The sequence below is a fragment of the Emydura macquarii genome, unplaced genomic scaffold (assembly GCF_026122565.2).
Source record: "Emydura macquarii macquarii isolate MOO-44397 ecotype Brisbane River unplaced genomic scaffold, CSIRO-AGI_Emac_v2 contig_1027, whole genome shotgun sequence".
Classification (NCBI taxonomy): Eukaryota; Metazoa; Chordata; order Testudines; family Chelidae; genus Emydura; species Emydura macquarii.
This window is the reverse complement of record NW_027131164.1, coordinates 17,421,267-17,448,146: the sequence shown is the minus strand read 5'-3', so window position 1 is coordinate 17,448,146 and position 26,880 is coordinate 17,421,267. Positions and strand designations below refer to the sequence as shown.

The 26,880-nt window shown below is 41.6% G+C and overlaps 2 protein-coding genes across 3 annotated transcripts in view; one reads left to right on the top strand and one right to left on the bottom strand.

Moving 5' to 3' along the window:
- EIPR1 (EARP complex and GARP complex interacting protein 1) overlaps positions 1 to 6,555 on the bottom strand; it is a 155,536-nt gene extending 148,981 nt beyond the window's left edge. For both annotated transcript variants that reach the window (XM_067544832.1, XM_067544833.1), the window contains exon 1: positions 6,386 to 6,555. In XM_067544832.1, the coding sequence (XP_067400933.1) occupies positions 6,386 to 6,427 (42 nt within the window). In that variant the 5' untranslated portion in view covers positions 6,428 to 6,555. The remainder of the gene's footprint in view (positions 1 to 6,385) is intronic.
- Positions 6,556 to 6,696: 141 nt separating this feature from the next.
- The window catches only part of TRAPPC12 (trafficking protein particle complex subunit 12), a 95,377-nt gene continuing 75,193 nt past the window's right edge, over positions 6,697 to 26,880 (top strand). Inside the window, exons 1-3 of the mRNA XM_067544831.1 lie at positions 6,697 to 6,720; positions 12,959 to 14,172; positions 21,264 to 21,380. Coding sequence (XP_067400932.1) covers positions 12,964 to 14,172; positions 21,264 to 21,380 — 1,326 coding nt within the window. The 5' untranslated portion in view covers positions 6,697 to 6,720; positions 12,959 to 12,963. The remainder of the gene's footprint in view (positions 6,721 to 12,958; positions 14,173 to 21,263; positions 21,381 to 26,880) is intronic.

Sequence of the window (26,880 nt, the reverse complement as noted above, 5' to 3'; positions counted from 1 at the left end):
TTCTTTTTTGGCTGACTGATGATTAAAGGCTAGGTGCTGTTTTGTTTTACAATAGTCTTATTGATTAAGTATCCATTTTTAATTGATGACTAAGGTGCCTAGAACATTGGAGAAGCATGCTTTTAAGAGTATTTTTATTTTATTTATTTCATTTTAACTACAAGTTAATTACAGAATAGTATTTTGGAAAAACCCACTTAGATCTTTATTGAATAGAACAAGCATTCCAACCATCTGTTTAGGGGTTATGATCAGATTGGACCTGGAGTTCAGAATTCATTCTGAAACACCATTGAATAGATAAACATTTCAGATGCTATACTACTTTTTTTACTTTAAATTTAAACCTGACATGGGTAACAAGTGAAATGCATTTACTATTCAAAAAACACAGTGAGCATTTAAACAGATCATAAAGTGAGTAGAAATTTTGATTTAACTGATGGTTTGGTTCTTAGGACATGCTAAACTCTGAAATAATAAAAGTGAATCACTATGGATTTACAATGACAGATCTATGCAATGAAACTTACATCACATTAGATCTATACAGACTCAGTGTTGCTAGTCTGTAATGTCCAGTGACAGCAAGAAAGTTCACCAAAAAGCTTTTAATTTTTATACAAGATTATATTGTGAATTTTCCCCCAGCCATAGTAAGAACTTCTTTTCATTTCCAATCCCCTGCCAAGTTCTTTTCATGAAAGCACCACAAGAAACAACCCAGTCATTACAAACCTCTTTCAACCAAATAGACATCACTTCCTTAACAAGTGGAGCAAAACAAAAACAAGAAGAAGAAGAAGAAGAAGAAAAGATCTCCTGGATCTTTCATGGAATAAAGACATACAGGTAAGAATTACATTTCCTCATCTTTAAAAGGCCTTTCAAGGGGGCTTAACGTCTTGAAAGCAGCAGTTCAGACTCAAAGTGCATTTAAAAAAAAATGTCACCATATGCTGACATTTGTGTATGTACAACAAACATTTTTTTCTTCCTCCCCCCTCTAAAAAAAATAATTAAAAATGAGAATTGTATTGTCCCCATCCTGTGGAATATATGGAAGGTCTAGGAAAGAAATCGGAAATGTTAATACACTTCAAGATAAAGAACTGACTTTCTACATGTTTTCCTCATTCAAACAATGGAAAATGCATCTGTGTTTATCAGATTTAGATTTGTCAACAGGGGCTTACCAGTATCTGAAGCAGTTAGATTCTTAATAGGGATAAAGACCTTCAGACGGTTCATGCACAAGTATGCAAATCTTTCATTTTTTATTCTGTCTGCTCAGGCAAGTTGATTCAGAGAAAGTCACAACAGCAAAGCAAACAACGATTCACGTGCAGAAATCACTGCCTACCATGCTGACCAATATTGTCTCTTGTTTAATTGTACTTCCTTGTTTGTCTACATGCATCTGTTGACTTCAGTCTTAGACCTAAGGTCCTTGGGGCAAGGACTGTCTTTTTATTTTGTGTTTGTACAGTGGCTAGCAAAATGGGGTCACGGTCTATATTTAGAGCTCCTTGGTGCTATAGCAATATAAATAAATATGATAATTTCAATAGGTGATAGAGGTACTTTGGATGGGCAGGACATTTGCTTTGAGCATACAGTCAATGTATAGGAGAGTAGTACTTCAATCTTTGGCAAGTGGTGGTCTAAGTTCAGTTCACCTACCTTAATGATAAGCCTTAGTAATGAGTTTCTGTGCACTGCTGCTGTCCTCCTCCCACTAAAGCATGCACAGCCTAATTCAGCAAAAAGCTTGAGACACAGAAAACCCGAACCCCATAGTTATATCCATACAAACACAAGAACGGCTATACTGGGTCAGATCAATGGTCCATCCAGCCTCGTATCCTGTCTTTCAACAGTGGCCAATGCCAGGTGCCTCAGAGGGAATCAAGTGATTCATCCCATTAGCCATTCTCAGCCTTTGGCAAACAGCAATCCGTGCCTATCCTGGCTAATAGCCATTGATGGACCTATCTTCCATGAATTTATCTAGTTCTTTTTTGAACCCCATTATAGTCTTGGCCTTCACAACATCCTCTGGCAAGGAGTTCCACAAGTTGACTGTGCATTGTGTGAATAAATACCTCCTTTTGTTCATTTTAAACCTGCTGCCTACTAACTTCATTTGTTCACTCCTCGGTCTTATATTATGAGAAGGAGTAAATAACACTTCCTCATTTACTTTCTCTGCACCAGTCATGTGCTGAGTTAAATGTCAATGCTCAGCAGGTGTTTTCTTGCATGGCAAAAAAGCTCAGACAATACTACTTCTACAGGGAAGAATCAAGCCATGTAGCAAAACCAGTTTAAAAGTTTCAACAATCTATAGCAGGGTTCCTAAAAGTTTGTGCGTATTTTTGACCCTGCATAAATGCAACTGTTGATGGTGGATTTCACCTTGCTTCATGCAATTCCTGACTTTGACAAGAATTTTAGGCTAGCAATTCCTGCTTACAAAAATATCATGAAAGAAGTGAACTGCAGTTTGCCTGTACTACAGTTTTGGAACTCAGTGGAAGGCAGAATCCCCCACCTCGCAAGTCTGGCTCGGCGCTATCTGACAATTCCAATGAACTCCATGGATGCAGAGAACCATGTCTAAACATCGACAGGTGCTTTCAGCACAGAGACAGGAAATGAAGAGAGACAAAGTTGCTGGTTGATTCATGCTGACATTCAATTAATAACATTTGAAACAGGAACTTTTTTTTCCCCAACTTGCTTTTGTTAACTTATGACAGTGGTTCTTATGTTGGAGGCTACGAATTGAGATCACTACCTCCTCACAAACCACCTCAGATGTCCATATCTACCAATCAGAGAGTTGATCCCTGAGTGTTATTTGCTTCTGTAAAGTGTCAATCAACAAATCCTATCAAGTTCACATGACTTTTCTTTATTTTATTGAAACGAGCTAATAATTGTACCTGGAAGGAGGGGCATACCTGTACAGTGAACCCTCTGCCTGCAGTTGCAGAGCTATGGGGGCAGGTAGCAAGTGTGTGTGGGGAGCTTTCTGCAGCCAGGAGAGGTACCCAAGAGCAGCCTGGCTGGGAGTAATAGCATTCTCTCTCTTCTTCCCAATACTCCAATATATCTATTTACTATTAGCATTTTGCTAATGGTACGAGTTTCGGGACTGATACAGTTATACCCAGAATATCAATGTAAAATAACCTTCCAGGGCAAGATTTTGCAGTTAATGAGATTTCTGGGATAACTCATTGTTTATTCTATCTGAATGAAAAGGTTATAGGTCAGTTTAAGTTCAGCCTAAGTAGACAGTATTCAAAAGTCAATGATATCTGATGGAATTTGGCAGCATGCATAAAGCAAGTCTATAGCCTTTGTCCACCACACAAATATCACCACACCATAGTAGACAGCCTTCTCACCAGAAAGTCCAAGACAGAGGTAAGTATGATGTAGAGGCATACTGACGGAAATTTGTCCCGGTGCTGCACCTGTTTTGCAGATAATAGATTATTTCAGACTCCAGGTCAGCCATGAGGACATCTTTCACTAGCACTAAAATCAGTAAACAACTTTAAAGAAAAAGTCTAGCTAACTCTTTGGGAATTCTGGATCAGACATCCTCCAAAACATTCATGGGACAGCCAGTCTGGAAAATGTCATCATTCTAAAAGCAAAACTACTTCATAACAGATTCTGTGTAAAGATGTGTCCTATCTCTCAGCTGTTCTCTCTTTACAGCTGAGTAGCTCTAAGCAAGCCTGTTGAAACACGTAGTAAATATCATTGGCACAGTTCTCTTAAAACATGCAGGGCTAAATTATTAGACCCACTGTTAATTCCAAGCACGGGTGGGGAAGGCAACCCAAGGATGGAACTGTGCCCTTGACAAAAGAGGACCTAAGTGTCAGCTGGGCTCTTCTTGATGTACTGCTACAGCAAGACCTCAGCCAGAGTTCAGTCCAAGGAGGTGGATCTTGAACAGACTGAGGGAAGAGCTTGCCTTCACAGAGAATTACTTGTCAGGGGAGTAAGAGTGCTTGGCAGGACCAAAGACCAAAGGTTTGGAGGATAAAAAAGGAGTTATCTTGTGATGGTACAAAAGTTGGCAATCCAAGGAACTGCATAAGGCTGCTATTACATTGGCTCACAAACAAGCAATACCTCATAGTCTGCATAACAGCAGAAAGTGAGCTGCCTTGGAGAGCCAAGCAAACAGCAGTAGTCAAAGCCCAACCAGGCAGCTAGCAATTCACCCTATAGGAAAAGCAAGACAGTCCAAAATCGACATTCATTTGGCTAAGGAAGGTACTGCATAAGAAGAGCACAAGCATTGGAACTCTACTTAGGTTTCCCGGGCAGCATGGGACTGAGGCGTAGAACTGCGGTTCTTGAACAAACAGAAATGCCTGTGGCTTAGATGCAAGGCCCAGTGTACTATAAGATTATGTGGCTGCATAATTCTCCATTTTGTAAGGCCACCACATAAAGGGATACCAGGGGCTTGGCAGCTGGGGAGCCTGGAAGCAACTGAAGGAGCCAAACAAAGTACAGGCAGCAGAAAGAAGCACTTGCTCCAGCAGAATTAGAAGCTGTCCAGAAGAGGTGTTTCTCCCACCTGCAGTGCTACTACAGTGCTTCAGGAAAGGTTACATCAAAAGCTCTACAAAAGTGGAGTTCATATTTATTTGTAGGCATTTCTATGGCATTCGTCAACTTAGTACCTAAGCACTTAACAAACATGAATTTATTTTTTTTTAAAAAGGGAAATATTAGCCCCATTTTACAGATAGGAAACCTAAGGCGCAGAGGGGTTAAGTGGCTTACCTATGGTCACATTGTAAGTCTATGAACGCCAGAAATACCCAGTAATAAATACCTTAGTCTATCCATGAAGCTGGTAGATTTCCATTTCATTTGGCTAAATTCAGTGCCTTGCATATTGATGAGTTCCAGATGGGTAGCCGTGTTAGTCTGTTTTTTGCAAAACAGAGAGAGTCCTGTGGCACTTTAAAGACTAACAAATTTATTTGGGCAGAAGCTTTCATGGGCAGAAACCCACTTCGTCTGATGCATTATTCTCGGAGAATAAGGGGAGCAGCTCAGAGCAGACTCGTGAACACTGGTTAGGATGAGATCTAAATGGTGTTGGAACTAGAGAACATCACCATACAATTTACATTTAATATATCAGACAGTACTTTGCTTAGAACACAGTATTCATTGTGTTACTCAAAATAAGAGACTAAGGACTAGATTTTTAAAGGTGTTTAGATACCTAATGTTGTAAAATTGCCAAATTTTAAAGGACAATTGCTGAGAATTAGACTTGAACAGGTTTAACATCCAGTAGAGGACAGAGGCTAATGTTTAATACAATAGTACACACACAAAAACACAACTTGCAAAAAACACCTCTATTGACAATCACAGTGAATACAACTGAATGAAAGGTGGACAGATAGGGCAACAGTGCTGACACAGAGAATCATAGCTAATAGCTCATCATTAAGCCATTCAGTTGCCCTTTCTTGGACCATTTCAATTTCGGGACCTGCAAAAAAACCTATCCTGTTGTGACATAAAAACACAGTGGTTTGATAACCAAATTTTCCTTGGGGGACAAATTCACAAATGTGGCAACCTTGGATAGCTGCAAATAGCTATAGTCATTCTAATGATTTAGGGTAATGGGATGAATGATATTGTATCACAAGATATATTGCAGTCCTCTTCATAAGACATGTAGGCGGGGTGGCCTGCCCTGCAAGGATAAGCCAGGGTTCTCCCCACTCTGCAGGGGAGAGAAGCAACAAAAGGCTGTTGGCATTTCTCCCCCAGCCCTGCCCAGACTGAGGCCATGGGTGCACTATACGGAGGCCACTGGGGATGGGCAAGGGCTGTAAGGGAGGTTGACTGGGGTGAAACTGTAACTTACAAATTCTAATCTTCTGACTATTTGTCCGTATCTCGACAGCTGTTGGTCTTTCCTGTCTATTAGATCCTAAGCTCTACAATGCGGGGACTGTTTTTTTCCACGTCTGTACAGTGCCTTGCACAGGGAGCCGCCCCCATCTTAGCTGGAGCGCCCAGGCACGGAAGAACACATCAATAACACGAAGGAGAGACGATGAACGATAGCTATTGAATAAAAGAGGCCCCACTGCTTCGTACCCACTGCCATTCCCTCCCCCAACCCCGGTGGGCAACGGCCCCCTCCCCGGGGCTGTTTCCCTCCCCCGCCCCCTCCAACGCAGTCCCCCCGCAGGCGGGCATTACCTCCATCGCCCCCCGCCCCCCGGCGTGCTCCCCTCCAACGCCAGCCTCTGGAGCGCCCCCCTCCGCCCCAAATCTTCCCCTCCTGGGGGGTCTCCTCTCCCTCCTCGCGCACCTGGAACTCCAGCCCGTAAATCACTGGCGCGTCGTCCTCCATGGCTCCCCCCGCCCCTCAACAGCCGCGCGTCCGTTCCTCTCGGCTGGCTCCCCTCATTCACTCGTTCGATACTCGCTAGCAGCCCGGGGGGGGGCCTTTCTGAGCCACTGCGGCATCCGTTGCTCTCCGCCTTCCGGTCCGGGATGCTGTTGGAAGGAGACGCAGGCGCCGTAGCGGCCGTCCCCGGCTGATGGCGCAGGCGCAGTGTGTCGCTGTTGGACAGTGTGGACTGGAGCTTTCGGTTCGGGCAGTGGTGACGGTGCCAGGCTGCCGCCGCCGCCGCCGTTAAGCAGGTGAGGGTCAGACCCAGGGCTGTGGTTAGCGGCGGTGGGACAAGCGGCGAGCGGGAGGTGCCCCTGGAAGGAGCTGGCGGGGCGGGGCAGCCGCAGAGGTGCCTCCTTTGCGCGCTCCCACTTGCGCCGCGGCGGCAGAGGAGCGGACGTGCGGCGGGCGCAGCGTCTTCAGTCCCGTCCTGGTCCCCGAAGAGGGGCATGTTGCGAGGCCTGCCCGAAAGTGAACCCCGCGAGAGGCCTTGGCGCTAGGTCCGAGGGGTAGGGGCGCCCCCCCCTTTCCCTTCCTACACGAGCCATCAGTGGTCACGTGCTTCCTCCCGCCGCCCCCGGGCTAGGAACGAGACTGTGCTGGCCACTGCTTCATCCCCCCACCTCCTGCCGAGCCCCTTCAGCCCGGCGTGCGGTACCTGCCAGGGAGTTTCAGACCCACGCTGTGCCCCCACGCTCTTGAATGGGCGGCAGTATGGACGGACTGGCCGTGGCGAGGGTTTATTTCTTCTGGGGAATATGCCCAGGTGCCCACAAAGACTCAGAAACATGGAATTTGGTGGCAAAGCAGAGAGCATACATGTATTCATCTGCCAGTTCTGTATAGACTAGGCGTTCTCCACCTTTTTGGGGCTCAGGATCTATTTGTAAATGTTTATGGCCTGTCACCACCCAGTAAATAGTCTGGGGGTGGAGGCCCAGGGGTGGCTTTGATCAGATCCCCACCATTCACCCAACACTGGCGGCTCCTGTCTGTGGGGCTGGCTGCTGGGCTTTGCTTTCTGCTCTAGGTGTTGCAATCTCCAGGTTGCACCAGGACCACTCAGTTTGGCCCCACCCCCTTGACTGGACCAAATTTGTGTGAGTGGAGTTGTAGTGCCACTCACTGAAACTTGGCCTACCTGGACTCCCATCATCACGAGGGCTGGGCTAAATCTGAGTGATACTGGGACCTCAGAGGTTGCAGTACCCGGAGCAGGGATGCGAGTCCAGCCAGCCCCGTGGGACAGGAGCCACGGGAGCTGCCATGCAACCCTTTAAAACATTCTAGTGACCCATCCTGAAACCCTATTATAGATGACAAAGGAAGGCTATGAGCTTCTCACGGAGCAGGCCAAAAGTATTTACAATGAGTATAACTGGTAGAAACTTTTCATTGAGATTTTGGAATCAAATTTAGGCCCCATGCTGCAATGAGACCTACAGTATTTCTGTGTCTGTTTAAAGCAGTTTGTTTTCAGTGAGATTCTGAATGCATTCCATACCAACCTCATTGTGGTTTTATATGTAGGAAGGTAAGCCTTCATTTCATCAAAAAAAAATGTAATCATTACTTAGTCTAAGATTTGGAGCCTCAAAGGTTAAAGAAGTAATCTTAAATTCATCTTTCTCCAAACCTGCACAGGTTTTGAAGTATGGGAAAATATAGCATTTTGTTTTTATTTAATTTAAGCCTTTCACAATCAAAATGTAATAGGACAAAGATAAAATAGAGTGTATTTGCTGAATGTTGCCAGGAGCAGTGATGGAGAACTCCACTTGGGGGTATACAAAAGCTTAGATGATAAAAAGGAGATTTAAAAACACCAGTTAGGTTTTAAAATTTGCCAGAGAATTGTAGAAATCTTCATCTTTGAGTTCTTTGGAAAAAACCCTGCATTTGCACATTACACATTTTTTTAAAAAATTTCTCTGTCTTTAGCTTTTCTATGCAGAATTACATCTTTTATCAAGTTTTTTATTAGACTAATTTTTCTTTGGTTTCCACATCTACATGCGTTTCTTAAATTTAATTCCTCTTTTTCTTCAGAATGTTCCATTTTCCTCTCGCATTCAGATATTTTTCAGATAGATAGTAAATGAGGGGTCTTTTTCTCAGTGGAATCAAATCAAATTTCCAAGGTTTGTATTGATGAATAAATATACACACTGTAATTTATAAGCAATCAGTTTTCAAACACCTGGAAGATAATAAGGTGATAAGTAACAGTCAGCATGGATTTGCCAAGAACAAATCATGTCAAACCAACCAGTTAGCTTTCTTTGACAAGGTAACAAGCGTGGATATGGGGAAGCAGTAGATGTGGTAAATCTTGATTTTACTAAGGCTTTTGATGTTGTCTCACATGATCTTCTCATAAACAACTAAGGAAATATAAGCTAGATGGAGCTACTGTAAGGTGGGTGCATAACTGGTTGGAAAACCATTCCCAGCCAGAAAGTAGTTATCAGTGGTTCATAGTCAAGTTGGAAGGGTATATCGAGTGGGATCCCGCAGGGATCAGTTTTGGTCCAGTTCTGTTCAATAACTTCATCAATAATTTAGATAATGGCATAGAGAATAGTCTTATAATGTTTGCAGATAATACCAAGTTGGGAGGGGTTGCAAGTGCAGTGGAGGATAGGATGAAAATTCAAAGTGATCTGGATAAATTGGAGAAATGGTCTGATGTAAATAGGATGAAATTCAATAAGGATAGATGCAAAGTATTCCATTTAGGAAGGAACAATCAGTTGCACACATACAAAATTGGAAATGACTCCCTAGGAAGAGTACTGCAGAAAGGGATGTGGGGGGGTCATAGTGGATCACAAGCTAATACACTTCCCCCCTCCCCCCCCACCCCCAAAAAAAAAAAAAAAAAAAATTAAAAAAAAAAAAAAAAAATAGCAAACTTCATTCTGGGCTGTATTAGCAGGAGTGTTGTAAGCAAGACACAAGAAGTAATTCTTTTGCTCTACTTTGCACTGATTAGGCCTCTACTGGAGTATTGTGTCCAGTGCTGGGTACTGCATTTCAGGAAAGATGTAAACAAATTGGAGAAAGTCCAGCAAGAGCAACAAAAATGATGAAAGGTCTGAAAAACATGACCTATGAGGGAAGATTACAAAAAAATGTTTTTTTTTTTGTTTTAGAGAAGAGAAGACTGAGGGGGGACATAACAGTTTACAAATACACAAAAGGTTGTTATCAGTAGGAGAGAAATTGTTCTCTTCAACCTCTCAGGATAGGACAAGAAGCAATGGGCTTAAATTGTAGTCAGGGCAGTTTAGGATGGGTATTAGGAAAAACTTTCTACCTGTCAGGGTAATTAAGAACTTGAATACATTGCCTAGGGGTTTGTGGAATCTTCAGCATTGGAGATTCTTAAGAACAGGTTAGACAAACACCTGTCTGGGATTGTCCAGATAATGGTTGGTCCTCCCATAAGTGCAGGGGACTGGACTAGATGACCTCGCGAGGTCCCTTCCAGTCCTATGATTCTACAATTCTATGTGGACACAAACTAATATGTACTACTTTTAACTGGTTAAGATGACCGTGCTAGTTACAAAATCACAGTTAAAGATGTAGTATGGACAGAACGGTAGGCCTGGTCTACCCTAGAGAGTTTTGTCGACAAAAGTCACCTCAATGAGAGGTGTAGGGCTTTTGTCAGCATAGCTAGGGCGACACAGTGTCATTGTAGACACTGTCCCCTTACATTGGTGTAGGGCCGGTCATTCTTGTCAATTTCAAACAGTGAAATTGGCAAGAAAGTGGGGGGGGGAGGCGCTGCTGGTTCCCACTCAACTTGGAATAGTACAAGAAGTCCTGGTTGCCGGAATGTAGGTGGCTGGAAGCTCAGCTCCTGGCTGGAAGCTGGGACGCAGGCAAGCTGTGGGTGGCTGGAGCCCTCCTCCAGGCTGTGAGCCAGGACACAGGCAGCTTCTTACCCCACTCCCAACTGAGAAGCCAGGGCTGCTGGATCCCAGTCCTGGCTGGGAGCTGAGGTCAGAAGTTGGGGAATTTCTCCACTTGCTCCCCTCCCTGCCAGCCATGTCAATTACAGGGCTGAGCTGTGAAATTGACATGGCTGCCCTTCTGGTAGAGAGTGGGGATGGCTTCCCCCAGCTCTTGGCTGGGACCAGGCATGGGAGAAGTCCCCGCGCAGCTGCCCTGGGCTCTCGATTAGGACCGGGGGGGGCAGCCCACAGGGAGCTCAGGAGCCTGTGGGCTTCAGGCAGGAAGCTGAGAGAGAGGGCTCTCAGTTCCCCACACTGTCCCTTAGGTTGGTGGAAGTGCTCCTGGTAAGGACGCACTCCACCGACCCAAGGAGAGCAGTGTGGATATCAACCACTGCTGTAATTATCGTGGTGGCTGTAAGTTGACATTGGTTTTTTGGTGTAGACAAGGCCTTAATCTGTCTAAATTCACAACTATGTGGAAAGGAGAATGTGTGGCAATACTCTTGACCTCATTTGGGCTACACTTTTGGTTTGGGAAGAAGTTCCTGTGACTGCAAAGCCTACATCATCATGAATCAGACTAATAAAAGTCCATTTAGAAACCTTTTCCTCCTTCCATATGAGGTTTAAGAGTTTGCTATTGTCTCACTGTAGTCTTGTGCCTCTGTGGAAGGAAATCAGAATGTCTCAAATGTTCTTTGGAATGAATTTAATGTGCTTTCTCTGTGTTATGTCAAAGACTGTTAATCTTCAGTATAGCAACTGGGACTTACTTTTGTTTGAGTGGTAAATCAAATCAATTTGCCCTCCATTTCTCTGTTTTTTTAAAACTGGGTCCTATAATTTCCTCAGTCTTTCATTTCTTACTAAGAGGAATCTAATTACCATGCCATAAATCTTTATGCCAAAAACTTATGTCACTAAGATATATTTTTTAACACCACCAAGTTTATACTGGATGATTCCAACAAGAAGGTAACAGAAGCAAATAGAGTAGGTAAAAGTGACACATTGTTACCCTTCAACTCCCACATTTGAGGCTACTTTGACAAGAAAGATTGTTCTCTGCCTCAAATTTCCCATCTGTAAAGTGGGGGGTAATATGTCTCTGCCTCACCAATGTGTTCATAAGCATTCAGCTGAATCTCAGAAGTACCATAAAATCTTTGGATAGAAAGTTCTATGTAAGTGCTGCTTATTATTGATTCCTTCTAGAATATAGCATCTCATCCATCACTTCTCATCATATTAGGTGCTGAGCAATCTCATAGGAGATGTTAGGTAGGTTTCCATTAGCTGAAATTTGAAAGGCAGACACCTAGACGTGAACAAAAGAATTCAGAAATCATAAGATGCATAACCATCTCTTTTTGTGGGTCCCAGCACTGTTTTTATTGGAATCAGTAGCAAAATGCACACTGTCTTCAGTGGGAGCAAGAGCAGATACTTATTGGTTTTCCCCTTTCCTTTATACATATTTGTTATTTACTATTAATATTTATATTCCAATATATAGAATATATATTCCAATATAAAGCCTCAGCTAAGGAGGGGATTTGTTTGTTCTAGGCACTGTACAGTCATAGTAAATTAAATTTTCTTCCTTACAAAACTTACAGTGCAAAAGGCAAGACATAACAGATGACTGACGCAAGTACAAGGCAGAGGGGATTAGGTAACAAAAATAAAGGTTGTGTGAGCAATTTTAACCAATCAATAGCAATAATCACAATTCACCATCTGAATGTCACCTATCTAAATTGTTATTGAATGAATGACCTAGAAAAAGGAAAGTGTAGGCTATTAGTTTGTCACACAAGCAATCCCCCAACTATACCTTTCTGTCTCCATTTGCCCTTTAGAAAGAATATTAACGTTTTTTAGTTTGGTAAAACATTCTGAGGCATGTAGATGAATGACAACATGTATCAGGGGAGATGGTGACGTTGAAAGAAGTTTCCTGAACAATTCAAAGGAAGTGAACCTCCAGGGCAATGAAGTAGAATGCCCATAGGATACCAAGACATTGGTCAAATAGGGTAGAGGGACTGTTGCCATGGGAGAAAGCAAGCCTACATTTTTGGCATGCTTTAGATGTACTATTTGATTCTTGCAGTATCAAAACCAGGGGTCAGAGTAAATCATTTTTAGCAGAAAGTTATTTCTGTACGAAAAATACAAATTAAGTAATTTGTAATAGTATTTGTTTAACTGAAGGGAAGTATTTGCAGCATAATGCTAAATGTCTTTTTGGGGAGGTTGGCTTAATGGCCACACCATTGCCTTCCTGAAATTACAATGTTTTGGGACTCACAAATTCATGGTGGCAAAGGTAAATTTAAAACATTTTTGTGCCAAATACGGAATAGTTGGTCAACAAAGAAGAGTAAAAAATAAACACTCTAATAGTCAAATAACTACATAAAAAGTCCTGCTTTGCCTTTTTAATAAGGATTCTTGAGTTTAGGAATAGTGATTTTAATTGATCAATAAAATTAACTTCTGGAATATCTTTCTCTAGTCACAATGGAAAATAATGAAAGTAATGATGAGGATGCCAAGAAGAGCGTTTCAAATGAAGAGGCAAGTGGAAGTGTAATTCAAGAGAAGGCTCAGGAAGAACTTTTCTTTCACGAGGAAACCATTGATCTTGGTGGTGATGAATTTGAATCTGAAGGGAATGAGACCATCTCGGAGGATTCCAGTAACTTCATAGATAAACTTAATGAACATATGATGGAGAGTGTCATTATTTCTGATTCTCCAAACAATAGTGAAGATGACACCGGTGAACTTGGTTGCCTGCAGGAGACTATGGAACAAATGGAAGTCAAGGACATTTGTACACCAGAAGAAGTGAGTAAGGAAGAAGCCCTGGGTAATGATAGTGAAACTGAACATGAAGAAACACCTAAAGACATTTCTGATATTGGAACAGATGATCAGGCATCTTTAAAGGAAGAGTTGATTCAAGAAGCAGTGAAAGATGAACTGAAAGTGGGAAATGAAGCTCCAGTTGACTCAACACCAAGTAATATTGATGAAAGCAACTCTGAGGAGCCAATATCATCATCCCTTGACATCAAATCATCTCCTGAAGCAGAGCCTATCCCTGTATGCACCATTTTTAGTCAAGCTAACAATGTTAATACTCAGCCACAGTTGTTCATACATGATGGCTTTGAGCCTCAAATGGTGAAGTCTCCTAGTTTTAGTAGTGCAAATGAGACTCCAGTGAAAACTCATCCACATGTGGTTCAACCAAGTCCTAGTCTAAGCACGTTTTTTGGTGAACCTGTTAACACTAATACCCTAGCTGCTGATTTTTTTGACTCATTTACTACATCCACTTTTATTTCTGTCAGTAACCCTAATGCAGGTTCTTCAGTCCCAGAACAAATGTCATCTATTAGTACAGTTGGGGACAATTCCAATGACTCTGCTGACCCTACTTACTCTGTAGGAAATGGGAGGTCTGAAGCAGGTCTTACCACATCTTTAGAAATATCACAGTCTCCTAAGCCATTTTCACAGATTCAAGCTGTTTTTGCTGGAAGTGATGATCCTTTTGCCACAGCCTTGAATATGAGTGAATTAGACAGAAGAAATGATGCCTGGCTTCCCAATGAGGAAACTAGAAACGTTTTAATTTCAGTAGCCACTCAGCAATATAGTACTCTGTTTATAGACAAAGAGAATCTCACCATGCCTGGATTAAAGTTTGACAACATCCAGGTAAGAATTTGTAGCTACATCCTACTTTTCATTTGTATGTTAGGGCAGTGAAATTGGATGACACATCTGGTGGTCTGATCACCTTTTTATTGCCTTGTTTTGTAGTCTGTATTCATTTTATGTGTACTAATCAATGCTAATTATAGAATTGAAGATCACTGACTGAGCAGTCATTCATGAAGGGACTCAAAAAACCGACTCATGTATAGTGATCAGAAAGTTTTGTTACATATTTGTGGAGACTGATGTCAACAACTTGTATAGAATCTAAGCTTCCATTTTAAAAGTAATTTCTAGCTTTTGCAAAGATAACATTCCAAAAATACACTGGATATAGACTAAAGCCATGTGGTGTCCTGTAAAGTCTACAGACAGGTAACTCCAGTGCTTCTGGTTGCTATGGCAGAATGACCAAAGTCTTGTCATTTTTCACAGCTGATTTTCAGCACTAACACTGACAAGAATCAGGTCATTTGCATTTTGACACTGCTTAGGAAAGCTAGGAACAGCAACAGAGGCAGGCATTGGAACCATTTACTGGTGAACAGGATCCAAAAATGGAGATTGGTGGAGGGATAGAGTAGTGGAGACCCATTCACTTCTCAGCAGACAGCAGCACTACATAGGAGAGAAGAAACACAAAACTCCTTTTTTCTAGATTATAGTAAGACTGGAATTTCACGTTTATCTGACATCTATTGTCCAGAGACTGATGTGAAAGCAGGGGCCAGGGACTGCTCCACTGTAGAAATCCTTGTATCCTACCCTATTCTGGCTGCTAAGATTGTCTGAGAGATTAAGCTTCTCAACAGAGTTTTGCTTCTGGACTTTACAGGTGAGCTTCCTCATTCTCTTTCATATCTACACCTCCAGCAAGTAGGTTTTGTCTTCTAGATGGTAGGGTCAGGTAATACCGTTTTTTCAAGCCTTGTTTAGTAGTACTGTAGTATAAAATTCACTTTTACTCAGTAGTGAAATAAGAGGTGACATTTAGAGAAAGGCAGTGAGAGAGCAGGGAGGAGTATTTTTCCTATCTGCAGTGGCCAAAGCTTCCCTGATGATCAGGAACCCAGACAGCAGCTGAATAAAACTGACAATTCATTTACGTTTCACTGATGCTTCAGTTATGGGAATAATAAATCCTTGAGAGTCACACAAGTTTCAGTCTGTTATTTCTGCTTTGGTTAGCAGAAACAGCAGACTATGATAGGAAAGACAACATAAGGGATGGAAGAAAACACACTATAATAGGAGGCAAAAAAGTATCCAGAAAAGTTTGAAGAGCAGGAAAGAATTAAAAAATAATGCTTCCTTCCCAGCAGCCAAGGAGAGAAGAGAGAAAAGTGGTCCCCCATTCCTGTGGTAGTTCTCTCTCCCCAATCCTGCACTCACTAGGCAAGATAAATGCAGGTTGGATTAAGGTGGGGTTTGCATTGAGGCCTCCATGAGGCTGGGCTACATGTGCTTTTGCAGCTGTGCCAAATACTGCAAGAACCAGAAAAAAGAAGCTGCAGCTCTGTCCGTATGAGCGGTTCCTACAGCCTGCTGCATAAGGGTGCTGTGGAAGCAGGGAAGAGATGCACATGGATTTCAAGGGGCTGCCTGCTGCTTTACATGTAGTGCTAATAGAGAACCCTAATGGCGATGCAAGATGGGACTGAAATTTCTTTATTTGGCTTGTATTGACCTACCCTGTCAGTGTGTCTTTTCTAGCTCAGAAAATGACTTTGCAATATTAGAAGTAGTAGTGGGTTTGCCAAGCTGAGTGATACAAAAAAGAATGTGCGTATATTCTCACTTCCAACAAGTGCTGTTTCTGGCTGAAGGAATTTCATCTTCCGAATTTTCTTGGGGAAAACCTGGTATGGATTATTCCCATCTCGTCACCTGAGTATGAGGGCTTGGTGGAATAATGTCAATTTTGTGCTGTTTGCTGTGCCTATCTTCATGTGTAATTGGCTACCATCATGGCATCCTTCATCTGTCATGTAGCCTCCTCCAAGTTATTTGTAGTCTTTTTCATTTTCCGCTTCTCTCACTGTGAAAACTGTAAACCATATCTGTTATTTACAGTTTTCTTATTAATTCTTGTGAATTGACAGCCCTGGAGACTCAAGTCCTGTTTATTCACAGATCAAGTAATCACCCCAGAAGTATAAACTTAGCTTGACCAAAGGGTAATTAATTCTCCCATTCCATTTGGAACACCACCAACTAATTTCCCATAGGCTTCAACAGCTACAAGAAGCTACAATAGCTACTTAGTCATAGCTAAACTGGGCTGGATTTGACCCAGTACCATATAGTCAAAAGACTTTGTGTCTTACTATCTACTCTCTAAGCTGACACTTCCCCTATATCTCCATTCTTGGGTCATCCATTATACCTTTTTCTCTCTTCTTTCTGTTCCAACTCCCTCAGGTATTTGTGCAAATATTCTCCAGTATATCTACAATTCTAATTCTCTTATTTTTGCAGGATGCATTCTTATGAGTTCTGTTTAAACACACAAACAAGCTGAATACACTGATATGTTTTCTTTCTTCAGCGCCTTCACCATTCCAGACTGAGTCTTTCATTTGTATACAGCAAACCTGAGGTTTTAGCCACAGTTTCTAAAATGATATTGACCTCTGCCCTTGACAGCTTGCAACTAAACTTTATTCAGCACTGGCTCAGTTGTACCCACTTCTGACACCTGTTGTCAGCATTGGGTAACTTTTGTAGTGTAGACAATTATCTTTTACATTATAGTAGTGCCTAAAGACCCCAGCTGAGATTATGTATGACATAGTACAATCATACACTGAGAGAAAGTCTCTGCCTTGAAGAACTTAGAGTCAGAACAGACAAGTTAGACAAAGGATGGGAAACAGAGGCACCGAAAGATGAAGTGATTGAACAGGGTTTCAGATGAGTGGCAGAGCCAGGAACAGAAACCAGGTCTGGACTGACTTCCAGGCTATTCCTCTCCCACTAAACCACACTGCCTCCTCCAACTAGATTAGTGCTACCTACTCTTTGTTCAGTATCTCTCTAATCTTGCAAACTATTGCTTTCAGGTTTCTTTTACTATCCTTAGTTACTTTCAGTCACTCCTGATTTGCTGCCTTCTTTATGCTCCCTGCCATTTGTGCCAACTTTTCTCTCACTTCATTTCCTCTTCCTTCAGCTTTCCCTATTCACTCACTTATTGCCCTCTATTTCCCACTGTTTCCCTTTTCTTGGTCTTTTAATGTATTTCTCCGAAATCAGCTTCCTTTCTAGGATATGTTTAGATTCTCCTCTCCACTATCTATTACTATTTAAATTGTCTACTGTTCAGACTCTAGATGGTAGCAGCAACTAATAATTGATTTTTTTTAAGTTAAATTTGCTGGCTAGTGATGGTGACAGCAAATTTTATCCTCATTGGTAGAAAATCACTAAAGTGACATCCGGATTGTGTTTAAGTTGTGGTTTTGCTTAAATTTACTATTTCTAGAAAATCTGGTAACTCCTTTTAAACTTTACCCAGTGACAGTAAAGAGGTTAGAGGATCATAAGGGCTAAATGATTATGGCCCTCTCTGAGTGGAAGGGTCTTGAATTGCTGAAATGTTGTGCAGGAAGATGTTTGTCTTAATCAGCATGACATCTAGCATTCTGCTCCTGCTATGGAACTGCATGTGCTGATATCTTCTCCTCTTCCTCTTGGCTGAGAATGGAGAGAATAGTATTCTATGTGGCCAAAGAAAAAGGGAGGCGCTACCACAAAACATCCTCAGTCAGTAAGTTGTTAGTTTCTATATATTGTTGTCCTCCAGAAATGCCCAGCAAAACTTGGTGTACTAGGACTATTTTGTAAGGACGGAATATGTGAAGGAAGGATGGCCTTGTGGTTAAAGCATTGGACTGGGAGTGAGATATCTGGATTAAATTCCAGGCTATGCCACAGACTTCCTGTGTAATCTTGGGTAAATTAGTGTCTTTGCCTCAATTCCTCAGCTGTAAAAGACAGTAATAATTATTTCCTTTTTCTCACCATTAGTAAATCAGCTCTGAGAGGTGTGAACTGCCCCATTTGTGTCAATGAGGTGTTAGTGCTGAAGCCTGACCATTTAAATCCTTAAAGTCACATTTTTACTAATGATCATTTTAGCAGAAATATGCAGTTTAAGGTAGTGTAATGGCATATATTGGGGCAGGATGCAGTGGATCAACTATTTGCCACTAACAAGGATGAGGAATTCAAATCCTTCTCCTCCTCCTCCAATTTGAAATCTCTGTGCCCAAAATGGAAAGGAAAAGACAAGACGCATTTCTTAAAGTGTAAAAGTTCACTGGATCCTGATGTGACACTGGCAGGAGACGTAGCTCATGTCAAGGTCCCCTGGCCTCAGCTGAGCACTGACAAATGCATAGCTGGGAACCAGTCTGGCTCACCTATGTGTTAGTATTGTTAAAATTGGTATTAAGTTTTATAAAAATGTGTTTAGTATTTAGACTTTAAGAAATGCTTGTAAGTTGCTACATGCATTAATATCACCTATAATATCTGTATCCCATGTTATAAGGTAATATGCAAGTATTTGCTCAGTAACTGTAAAAGTGTTTGCTCTGAAACTGTAAACCACCAATCAGGAGAGAAGCATTGCCAAGTGTGAAATACTAATTTACCGCAGGAAATGTTCTCTTCTGCCCAAAAAAGGCCTATAGATATCAGACAAACCATTGTGGAACATCAGAGGACAAAAGACTGTTGATTGCTCCCTCCCCACAGCCATGAAGAGATGTGCATGTGGACTTGTCCTATCAGCTTGAACTATGGAGGGAGGGATTAAAAATTCCTAACAAGGAGAAACTATCTTTATGCTGCTTGGACTCTGAGGGGCAAGGATTACTAAGCATAAGCAAAAGATCCCTAGTGCTTGGCCTGGTTAGCCCTCAAGGACATATAGAGTTTGCTTATTAAATAAGCTGCTACCATCTTTTGGAACCTAAGACTGTAACTCATTTATGTATATTTATCTGTTTTAACCTTGTCAATAACTCTCTTATTTCTTTTTCTTAGTTAATAAATCTTTAGTTAGTTTATTATAGGCTACAAGTGTTGTCTTTGGTATAAGATCTAAAGTGCAATTGACCTGGGGTAAGTGGCTGGTCCTTTGGAACTGGGAGTAACCTGAATATCGTTGTTTTTAGTGTAAAAGACCATCTATCACAAAGGCAAGCTTGCCTAGGTAGTAAGAGAGATTGGACTACCCAAGGGGACTGTCTGATTCTGTGGTTAGGCTTTTAGAGTACCTAAGGAGTTTACACTTGATACTTGGTCGGTGAAATCTAAATATAGAATTCATAACTAGTTTGGGCTTTGTGCCCTGCTTTATAATAGTCTCCTCTGAGGTTGATACTTACTCTCTTGTGCCATTGCAGAGAGTTTGACATCTGGCTATCAAAAGCTGGTCATACTGCATAATCACAATGGCCCCGTCTGGCTTTATAATATATGAATCAATCAAATCTGCGGTTTGTATAACAGCTACCATCACTGTGGTTTTAAAGTGCCTCAGTACAAGGATCCACAGTGCATTTAAAATTGGATAGAATTAAATAAACTGAATTTAATATCAAAATAAACAAGTAACACAAATACTTTTTTGTTTGTACTACTGGACTTTGGGGGATAAAGGAAGTCATTGATAGTGGGGGGCACTGGGAAAAGAGCTGTATAAATGGGGTGTCTGCTGCATAATTAAGGTGTAACATACCACATAGAACAGGTGGCCTTGACTATAGTTTAGAATAGATTCTCTCCTGCCCCAGAGCTCCATTTGGTACAAAAGTTAGGAGAGCTCAGGGAGCTAATTACAGCTCCCTGGTTCTTGGGGCCAGCCTCAGACCTGATATATCTTGGTGCTCTAAGTTGTACCATTAGCTCTACTGCATTTCCTCGCTGCCCTAGACACGTCCCTTCCTACCCTGAATACAATCCTATATCAGGCATGGGAGTGGGGGCCATAGATGCCAGGACACAACTGCAGCATATTTGTGTCAACAGAGAGTTCTTCTCTAACAGAGGAATTCTCTGCTGGGGCAAATTGACTCCTTCTGTGTTTCTCACACAGCACAATGGGGCTGCGAGCAATAGAGTATCTGACACTATGATGACGAGAGGAGTAATATAAGAAAAATGCAAATCCCAGAGTTAGTATAGATAAACTAAGCATGAAGGCATGCTGTTAAACCAGCATCCATAGCTAGACTATATGTATAGCTAGACTATAACAGTATGTTATAAAACTTCCTCACTATTTAATAGCAAACAGTAAACTAGCCTCTACTAGGCCAAACTGCATGTAAAATCACAGTGTAAGCCAGCTTCACTATAGCCAAATATAAATCTAGTGATGGACGAATCTCAGTGCACAGAGTTTGAATGCTTATCTGAACCTGTGGAAGATTCCACCAGGCCGTACTCCCCTCTATCTTCACACAATCCCACTTTAGCTCTGCCTACCATTGTCTTGTAGGGCTACCTCCCTCCTAGACAGGTTTGATGAATGATCTGCTCTCCCTTTCAGAATATTTTGGAGACTGAGTGCCTGGCAGGACTACTGCCTCCTCGTATCCTCAAGAGACTTTTTTTTTGGTGGGGAGATGGGTTCAGCGAGCCTCAAGAGCCAATTTCATCATGCTGCTGCTGAGGCCAGCACACAGAATTGCTTCCTGTTCCTTCCAGTCTTTGAAATAATGAATCAAAATGGTGTATGCTAACCCTTCTGACCAGAGTAGGCTCAACCAATCAAGGAGCAAGAACAAACACCATATGAGCATTTATTTGTCTGGCAGGCTTCAAATTGTGAGGAAAGAAATGTGGAAAGTCATGTGAAATAATTTTTGAACTTTTTATTTTGTGAAAAAGTCTCAGATATGTAAAGATTTCCATTCATTTTACAAAAAGAATTCATCTTTGAAAACACGCACTTTCACTGAAAAAAATCTTTCCATTATAAGTATTTTACTTGTCTTTTCTTTCAGAGATCTATGTTAATAGAGGAATGCTAAAATGTTTTTTGTTATAGTATGTGTTTCCTCTTATCCTTGCCCCAGGGAGATGCGGTAAAAGACTTAATGCTCCGTTTCCTGGGTGAGCAAGCTGCAGTGAAGAGACAAGTTTTAAATGCCAGTTCTGTAGAACAGTCTTTTGTAGGCTTGAAACAGCTAATTGTAAGTAAGAATACTTTTAATTTTCATCATTTAATATTTATTAAATTCTGTATTCCCCTTTAGATACTTGGGTGCTAACGATTGTGTAATATAGTTTAAAAAAAAAAAAAAAAAAAAGTACGTATGTATGTGTTCATGGTCTGCTATAAAATTAGAAGCCAAAATACTATAGCCTTTGATGAACATTTGTGCTTTTAAAGGACATAGTATGAAGATAATCAATGTTTTTAATATGGGCAAGCTAAAATTAAGATTTTCAAATTCATAGCATAGTGCACTTAATCAGCTATTACTTCAAAAGTTTAATTGAATAAAATATATCATGAACTGTTTCAATTTTGTAGTCGATGTTTACACATCCTTACATTTCTGCTTACCCATCATGTTTTACTAATGGTATGTTGGTTTCTTAATCAGTTAACAAACCAGGGTCGTAGAAAACTCATGTATAGCATTTTGGTCTGTTTTTTGGGAGGAAGGGGATGGAGAAAGGGTATTTTTCATTTTTTTGAACTTCTGGTTCACTCTGAAGTATTTATATGAAGACAACATACTTGAAATTCTTTGATATGAGGAACATTAGACTCTAATTTCCATGTGTGAGTGAAAACTTTATCTTAAAGAATTAAAAGGAAAATGACAACATCTGGGTTCTTTGATACATTTATTATCAGTCAGACAATAAAAATGAAATGAAAAGATGAGAGCAGTTATCCTGAACTTCCACAGTATGAATGTTCAGCAACCTATTTAAGCATCAATGTGATGGGACTGTGAAAAAGGCAAGTATCAGGAGAAGCATTTCCAGTAGACACAGAAAAGTATTAATTCCATTTTACAATGCACTGTTAAGACCTCATTTGGAATTCTGTGTATAGTTCTGGTCAGCCATTTTCAAGAAGGATGTATTTAAACTGGAACAGGTGCAGAGAAGAGCTACTAGGATGATCAGGGGAACAGAGGGCCTGTCTTATGAAAGGAGAATGGAAGAACTTGGCTGAAAGGGAATAAGATTGCTCTCCATGAATACATTAATGGGGTAAATACCGGGGAGGATGAAGAGCTATTTAAGCTAAAGGGTAGTGTTTGCACTGATAAGATAGATAAAAACTAGCCATGAACAAATACTGGCTGGAAATTAGAAGAAGGTTTCTAGCCATCTGAGGGGCGAGATTCTGGAACAGCCTCCTAGTAGGAGTTGTGGGGTCAAACAACTTAGTTTTAAGAGAGATTGGACAAATTTATGAGTACAATTTATGATGGGGTTACATGTGATAAGCGGGGAAGGGCTCAGGAGCCCTAATGCTCACTTGCGGTTTATATCTTATGTTCCTAAAAGCTCATACTTCAGTATTTCAGCCAACTGCCTGCCGGGGTCAGGAAGGGATTTTTTTGCCCCAGTGTATTCTGGGTGGGGATACTTGATCTCCTTCCTCTGAAGGAGGACAGCCACTGTTTGAGATGGGACATCAATGGCTATTAGCCAGGATAGGCAGGGAATGCTATTTGCCAGAGGCTGGGAATGGCTGACAGGATGGATCACTTATTGATTACTTGTTCTATTCATTCCCTCTGAAGCACCTGACATTGGCCACTGTTAGAAGACAGGATACTGGAATAGATGGGCCATGGGTCTGACCCAGTATGTCTGTTTTTATGCTTTTATGACATTGGCCAGGGCACACAAGGCTCTGAGGTGGCACCAAGCTTTCTCTCTCAGGGGCTTGGCTGGCTGGTTCTTGCTCACATGCTATGGGTCTAGCAGATTCCCATATGTGGAGTTGGGAAGGAATTTTCCCCAGGTCAGGTTGACAGTGACCTTGGAGGTTTTTTTGCCTTCCTCTGCAGTGTTTGGGTGCTGGTCTCTTGCCAGGATTTTCTAGGTATCTCTCACTTAATCATGTGCCTGCCATTGTGGGGGCCTCGAGCACTGGTGCACCTCAGTTCCTCCTATTCTCTTCCTGTGGCACATAATAGTCAAGTGTCTCTTGTGGGATGTAATATTACAGTCTAATTCTGGTTGTTGTGTTTAGCATGCAGGTAGTTGGGTGGTGGTGGCAAACTATACAGGAGGTCAGAATAAATGAGCTGATGATCCATTCTGGCATTGAACTGTATGACTCACGGAAAAAGAAGTAGCACATAAAGCACATCATGGATGTTAAAAAATTCTTCTGCAGCCTGCTTAGTTGACTGAGAAAAGAGGATTGAATTTTCAGCTTCCAAATGACACTCTATGGAACATGGAATTAGACTGTCACTTCATTTTCCTCCAGTTACCATAGGTGCACTGAAGTTTGCACTGTGCGAGGAAGACTTTGCTCAAAACATATCAGAGGACAAGAATATCCTAGATAATGGCGCATTTACAGAGAGGTAATAAAACTTACAAAAGCAAATGAAGGAAGTTTTTGGGGGACTGGACAGATTACAGGTTGATGTGAGAACTATTTGGGCAAATGAAATTTAATTACTGTGCCTGATGGCTAGGCTGCTAACACGCACTTAAAAATTCTATATATATTATTGACCTGTGCAACCAACCCACTATTGAAAAGTAAAACTTGTCTCTGCCTTACTTTGTGTGAAAATGTCTGTCATCTGTAAATAGTCACACCTCTTATGTTCCTTACCTTACTTTCCCATCTTATGTTTTTAAACCACACCTGTTACCCAGTTATCAAAGTGCTATACTTACTTCTTCAAATGAACAGAGAGAGTTCTGTTTCTCTCTCGCTCCCCAAGTCAGTGAGATATTTTGGTTTTTATTTGTTTTATTATGAGAAAACTAAGTTGCAAAAAGTGGGTTTGACGTAATGAAAAGCACTGAGGAAAAAATACAGACTATCAAAAAATTATTTTTAGGTGGGCTAAAATGTTGTATTACAGCTATGTATCCAAAAGAGACCATACCTGTGGCTTGGAAAAAATAGTAGCTGTCTTCTCAAGTCTTGTTAAGGGAGTCTCAAGGAAATTAAAGCAGGAAAAATAAGTGAGAACTCTTGAAGACTTTTATGGGGAAAATTCTTTTCCATCCCTGTTAATATTCTGTTTGATACCCATCACAGGTATCTGCATAATTAAGTGACTGCAGGAGTTGGAGGAAAGAAGCAGAAGTCAGATTTCCTGGTACAAACTATAATCAAATTATTATGCTTTTGACTCATTTTGAGATACCGCAATGGGAAAAGTGAAGTCCACTTAACAATAAGAATTAATTTCCACAAATGATATATAGTAGTAAAAATAATCAACTCTGATTCACTGTTCCAGTCAACATGCATATTTCAACTCATTCTTACCAGTTACAGATTACCTACGTATGATCTGTCGTACAGGCAAATTTCAGTCCCTATCTTGTAAAATCAGAGGTTTAGATGTTGTGCTTTACAGCTTCCAAATAAGCCATACTTAGGGTGTAAGTACAGAATTTTTTTCTAACAAACCAGAAATGAATTAGATTTTAGTTTGTCAGAATAGTTATATCAAACTGCTGGTAGTAATGGAGTCTTAAGTGGTTTAATTCAGTCTGATGTTCTACATCATGGACCTTTCTCACTTGTGTGAATGTCTTGTTCTTTTCTCTTTGGTATAGCAGAATGTGACACAGCACTCACTAGCTGTGGCACTGAGGTTGCTGCAGCACCTCAGTGAATTAATTGGTGAATTAACCTGTTTCTGTTGGAAGGATCACTGACATTTGGGTGGCAGTTGCTGGGCAGACGAGGCAATTGGCCCAGTAACTGGGAAGATATATATATTTGGGAGGAACAGGCTAGGCAGCAGTACTCATAGGATAGGAGATGATCCACCTTGTGACAACTTTGGGGGCTTGTGTGGGTTCTAACCCTCACATTTGAGAAAAGGATACTTGAGCAGTGAGATTGAGGCACAATGGACAGGATGCTGCACTGGCTAGTAGAACAACAAGTGATGCAGAAAACCGAGCAAGTGGAGAAGCAGGCACTTCAGATTTGGCAGGTGGAGCAGCTGCAGACATTGCAAGAGTTCATCAAGGAGCAGTCCCAGGTACAGCAGCAGCTCCTGCAGAGGCTGGTGAGTTCCAGTGTGGGAACTGGAAGTGGTGTGGTAGGCCAGGACTGCTTAAGATAGCCCCGGGGGGTGACCACGATACCTTTTTGCTAAACTTTGAACATGTGGCTGTTAGTGCCGAATGGGACATGAGGGCCTGGGCACTGCGGCTAGCCCTTTACCTGACCAGTGGGACCCTGAGGTCCCGAACAAACACCAAGCAAGAAACTATGGTACACTTAAGGATGCTATTTTGGACAGGATGGGCTTGTCAGTGGAAGAATGCCACCAAAATTTCCAAGCAGATGGAATGGTGAGATATGTCTCAGGGCTTTTGCACAGAATCATTGGTTGATAGTCAAGTCTTAGAGGCCCTCATGGACTCAGTTATTCTGGAACAGTTTACACAGAGTCTCCCCAAGTCTATAAGAGTCTGGGTCAGAAAACATCAGCTGGAATTGTTAGTGGCTGCTGTAAAATTAAAAGAGGCACATGTGGAAACAGACTTCCCATGAAAAGAACTCTGTTCTTTTCTACAGCAAAGGAGGGGGGAAAAGAAGCTTGAGGAACCTTATTTATTAAGCCCTGGAATTGGTCACGAAAGACCCCATTACCTGCTCAGTGATTTGTTACCAGTCCAGAAGAAAAGGTCATATAAAGAAAGACTGTTCCTACATGTGCTGTGGGTTTGCAGAGTTCTGTGGGGGAACAGGTGCAGAAGGGGGACCTGAGATAAAAACAATTCCCATCGAAGTAGGCCAGAGAATTACAAAGGGACATTGTGGATTCAGCGGAAGCATGTTCTCCTGTACAGAGCACTTTGATTAGACCACAGTGGCAACAGGAGAGAGTGATGATAACAATTTATTGGCTACATGGGGAAAAGAATGCTTATCCAGTGGCAGTTGTTCCATTGGAAGTGAAGGAAAGTTTAAATAGCAGAGAGTGGACATAGTAAAGTCATTGCCTTACTCGATAATGCTAGGAACTGATTGGAGTCCATTTCTCTTAGTAAAAAGAGCAGACGAGGGGAGTGAGAGACTTCAGCGGGTAGGTTTGTGTAACGAGATCACAAGTGTAAACCCTCCAAGTAGCCTACCAGGTGCAGTGTGTAATAACCCTAGGCATACTATAACAAGCCCAGAAAGAACAGATTGGTCTGATGACCTATGGGCCGAGGTGCAACTCTAGGGGAACCTCCACCTTCCAAGTATAATTTTTAATGGTGGACGGCAGGAGGCCCTCCCCTGTGGTGCATGGAAAGCCAGTCTGAAGGGAAGTCCCAGTAGAACCCCAAACCTGTAAAGAGTGTAGGGCATGGGCAGTAAAAAAAGACCTCCTTAGAAGGCAGGAAAAGATCTCAACTGGAATGAGTGGGGAAGGTATCTGATGGGACACTATCTGTGAGACACTGGTCACTGTGGTTTCTGGGTTGTCAACAACAAACACTAAATTCACCTCCAAAATT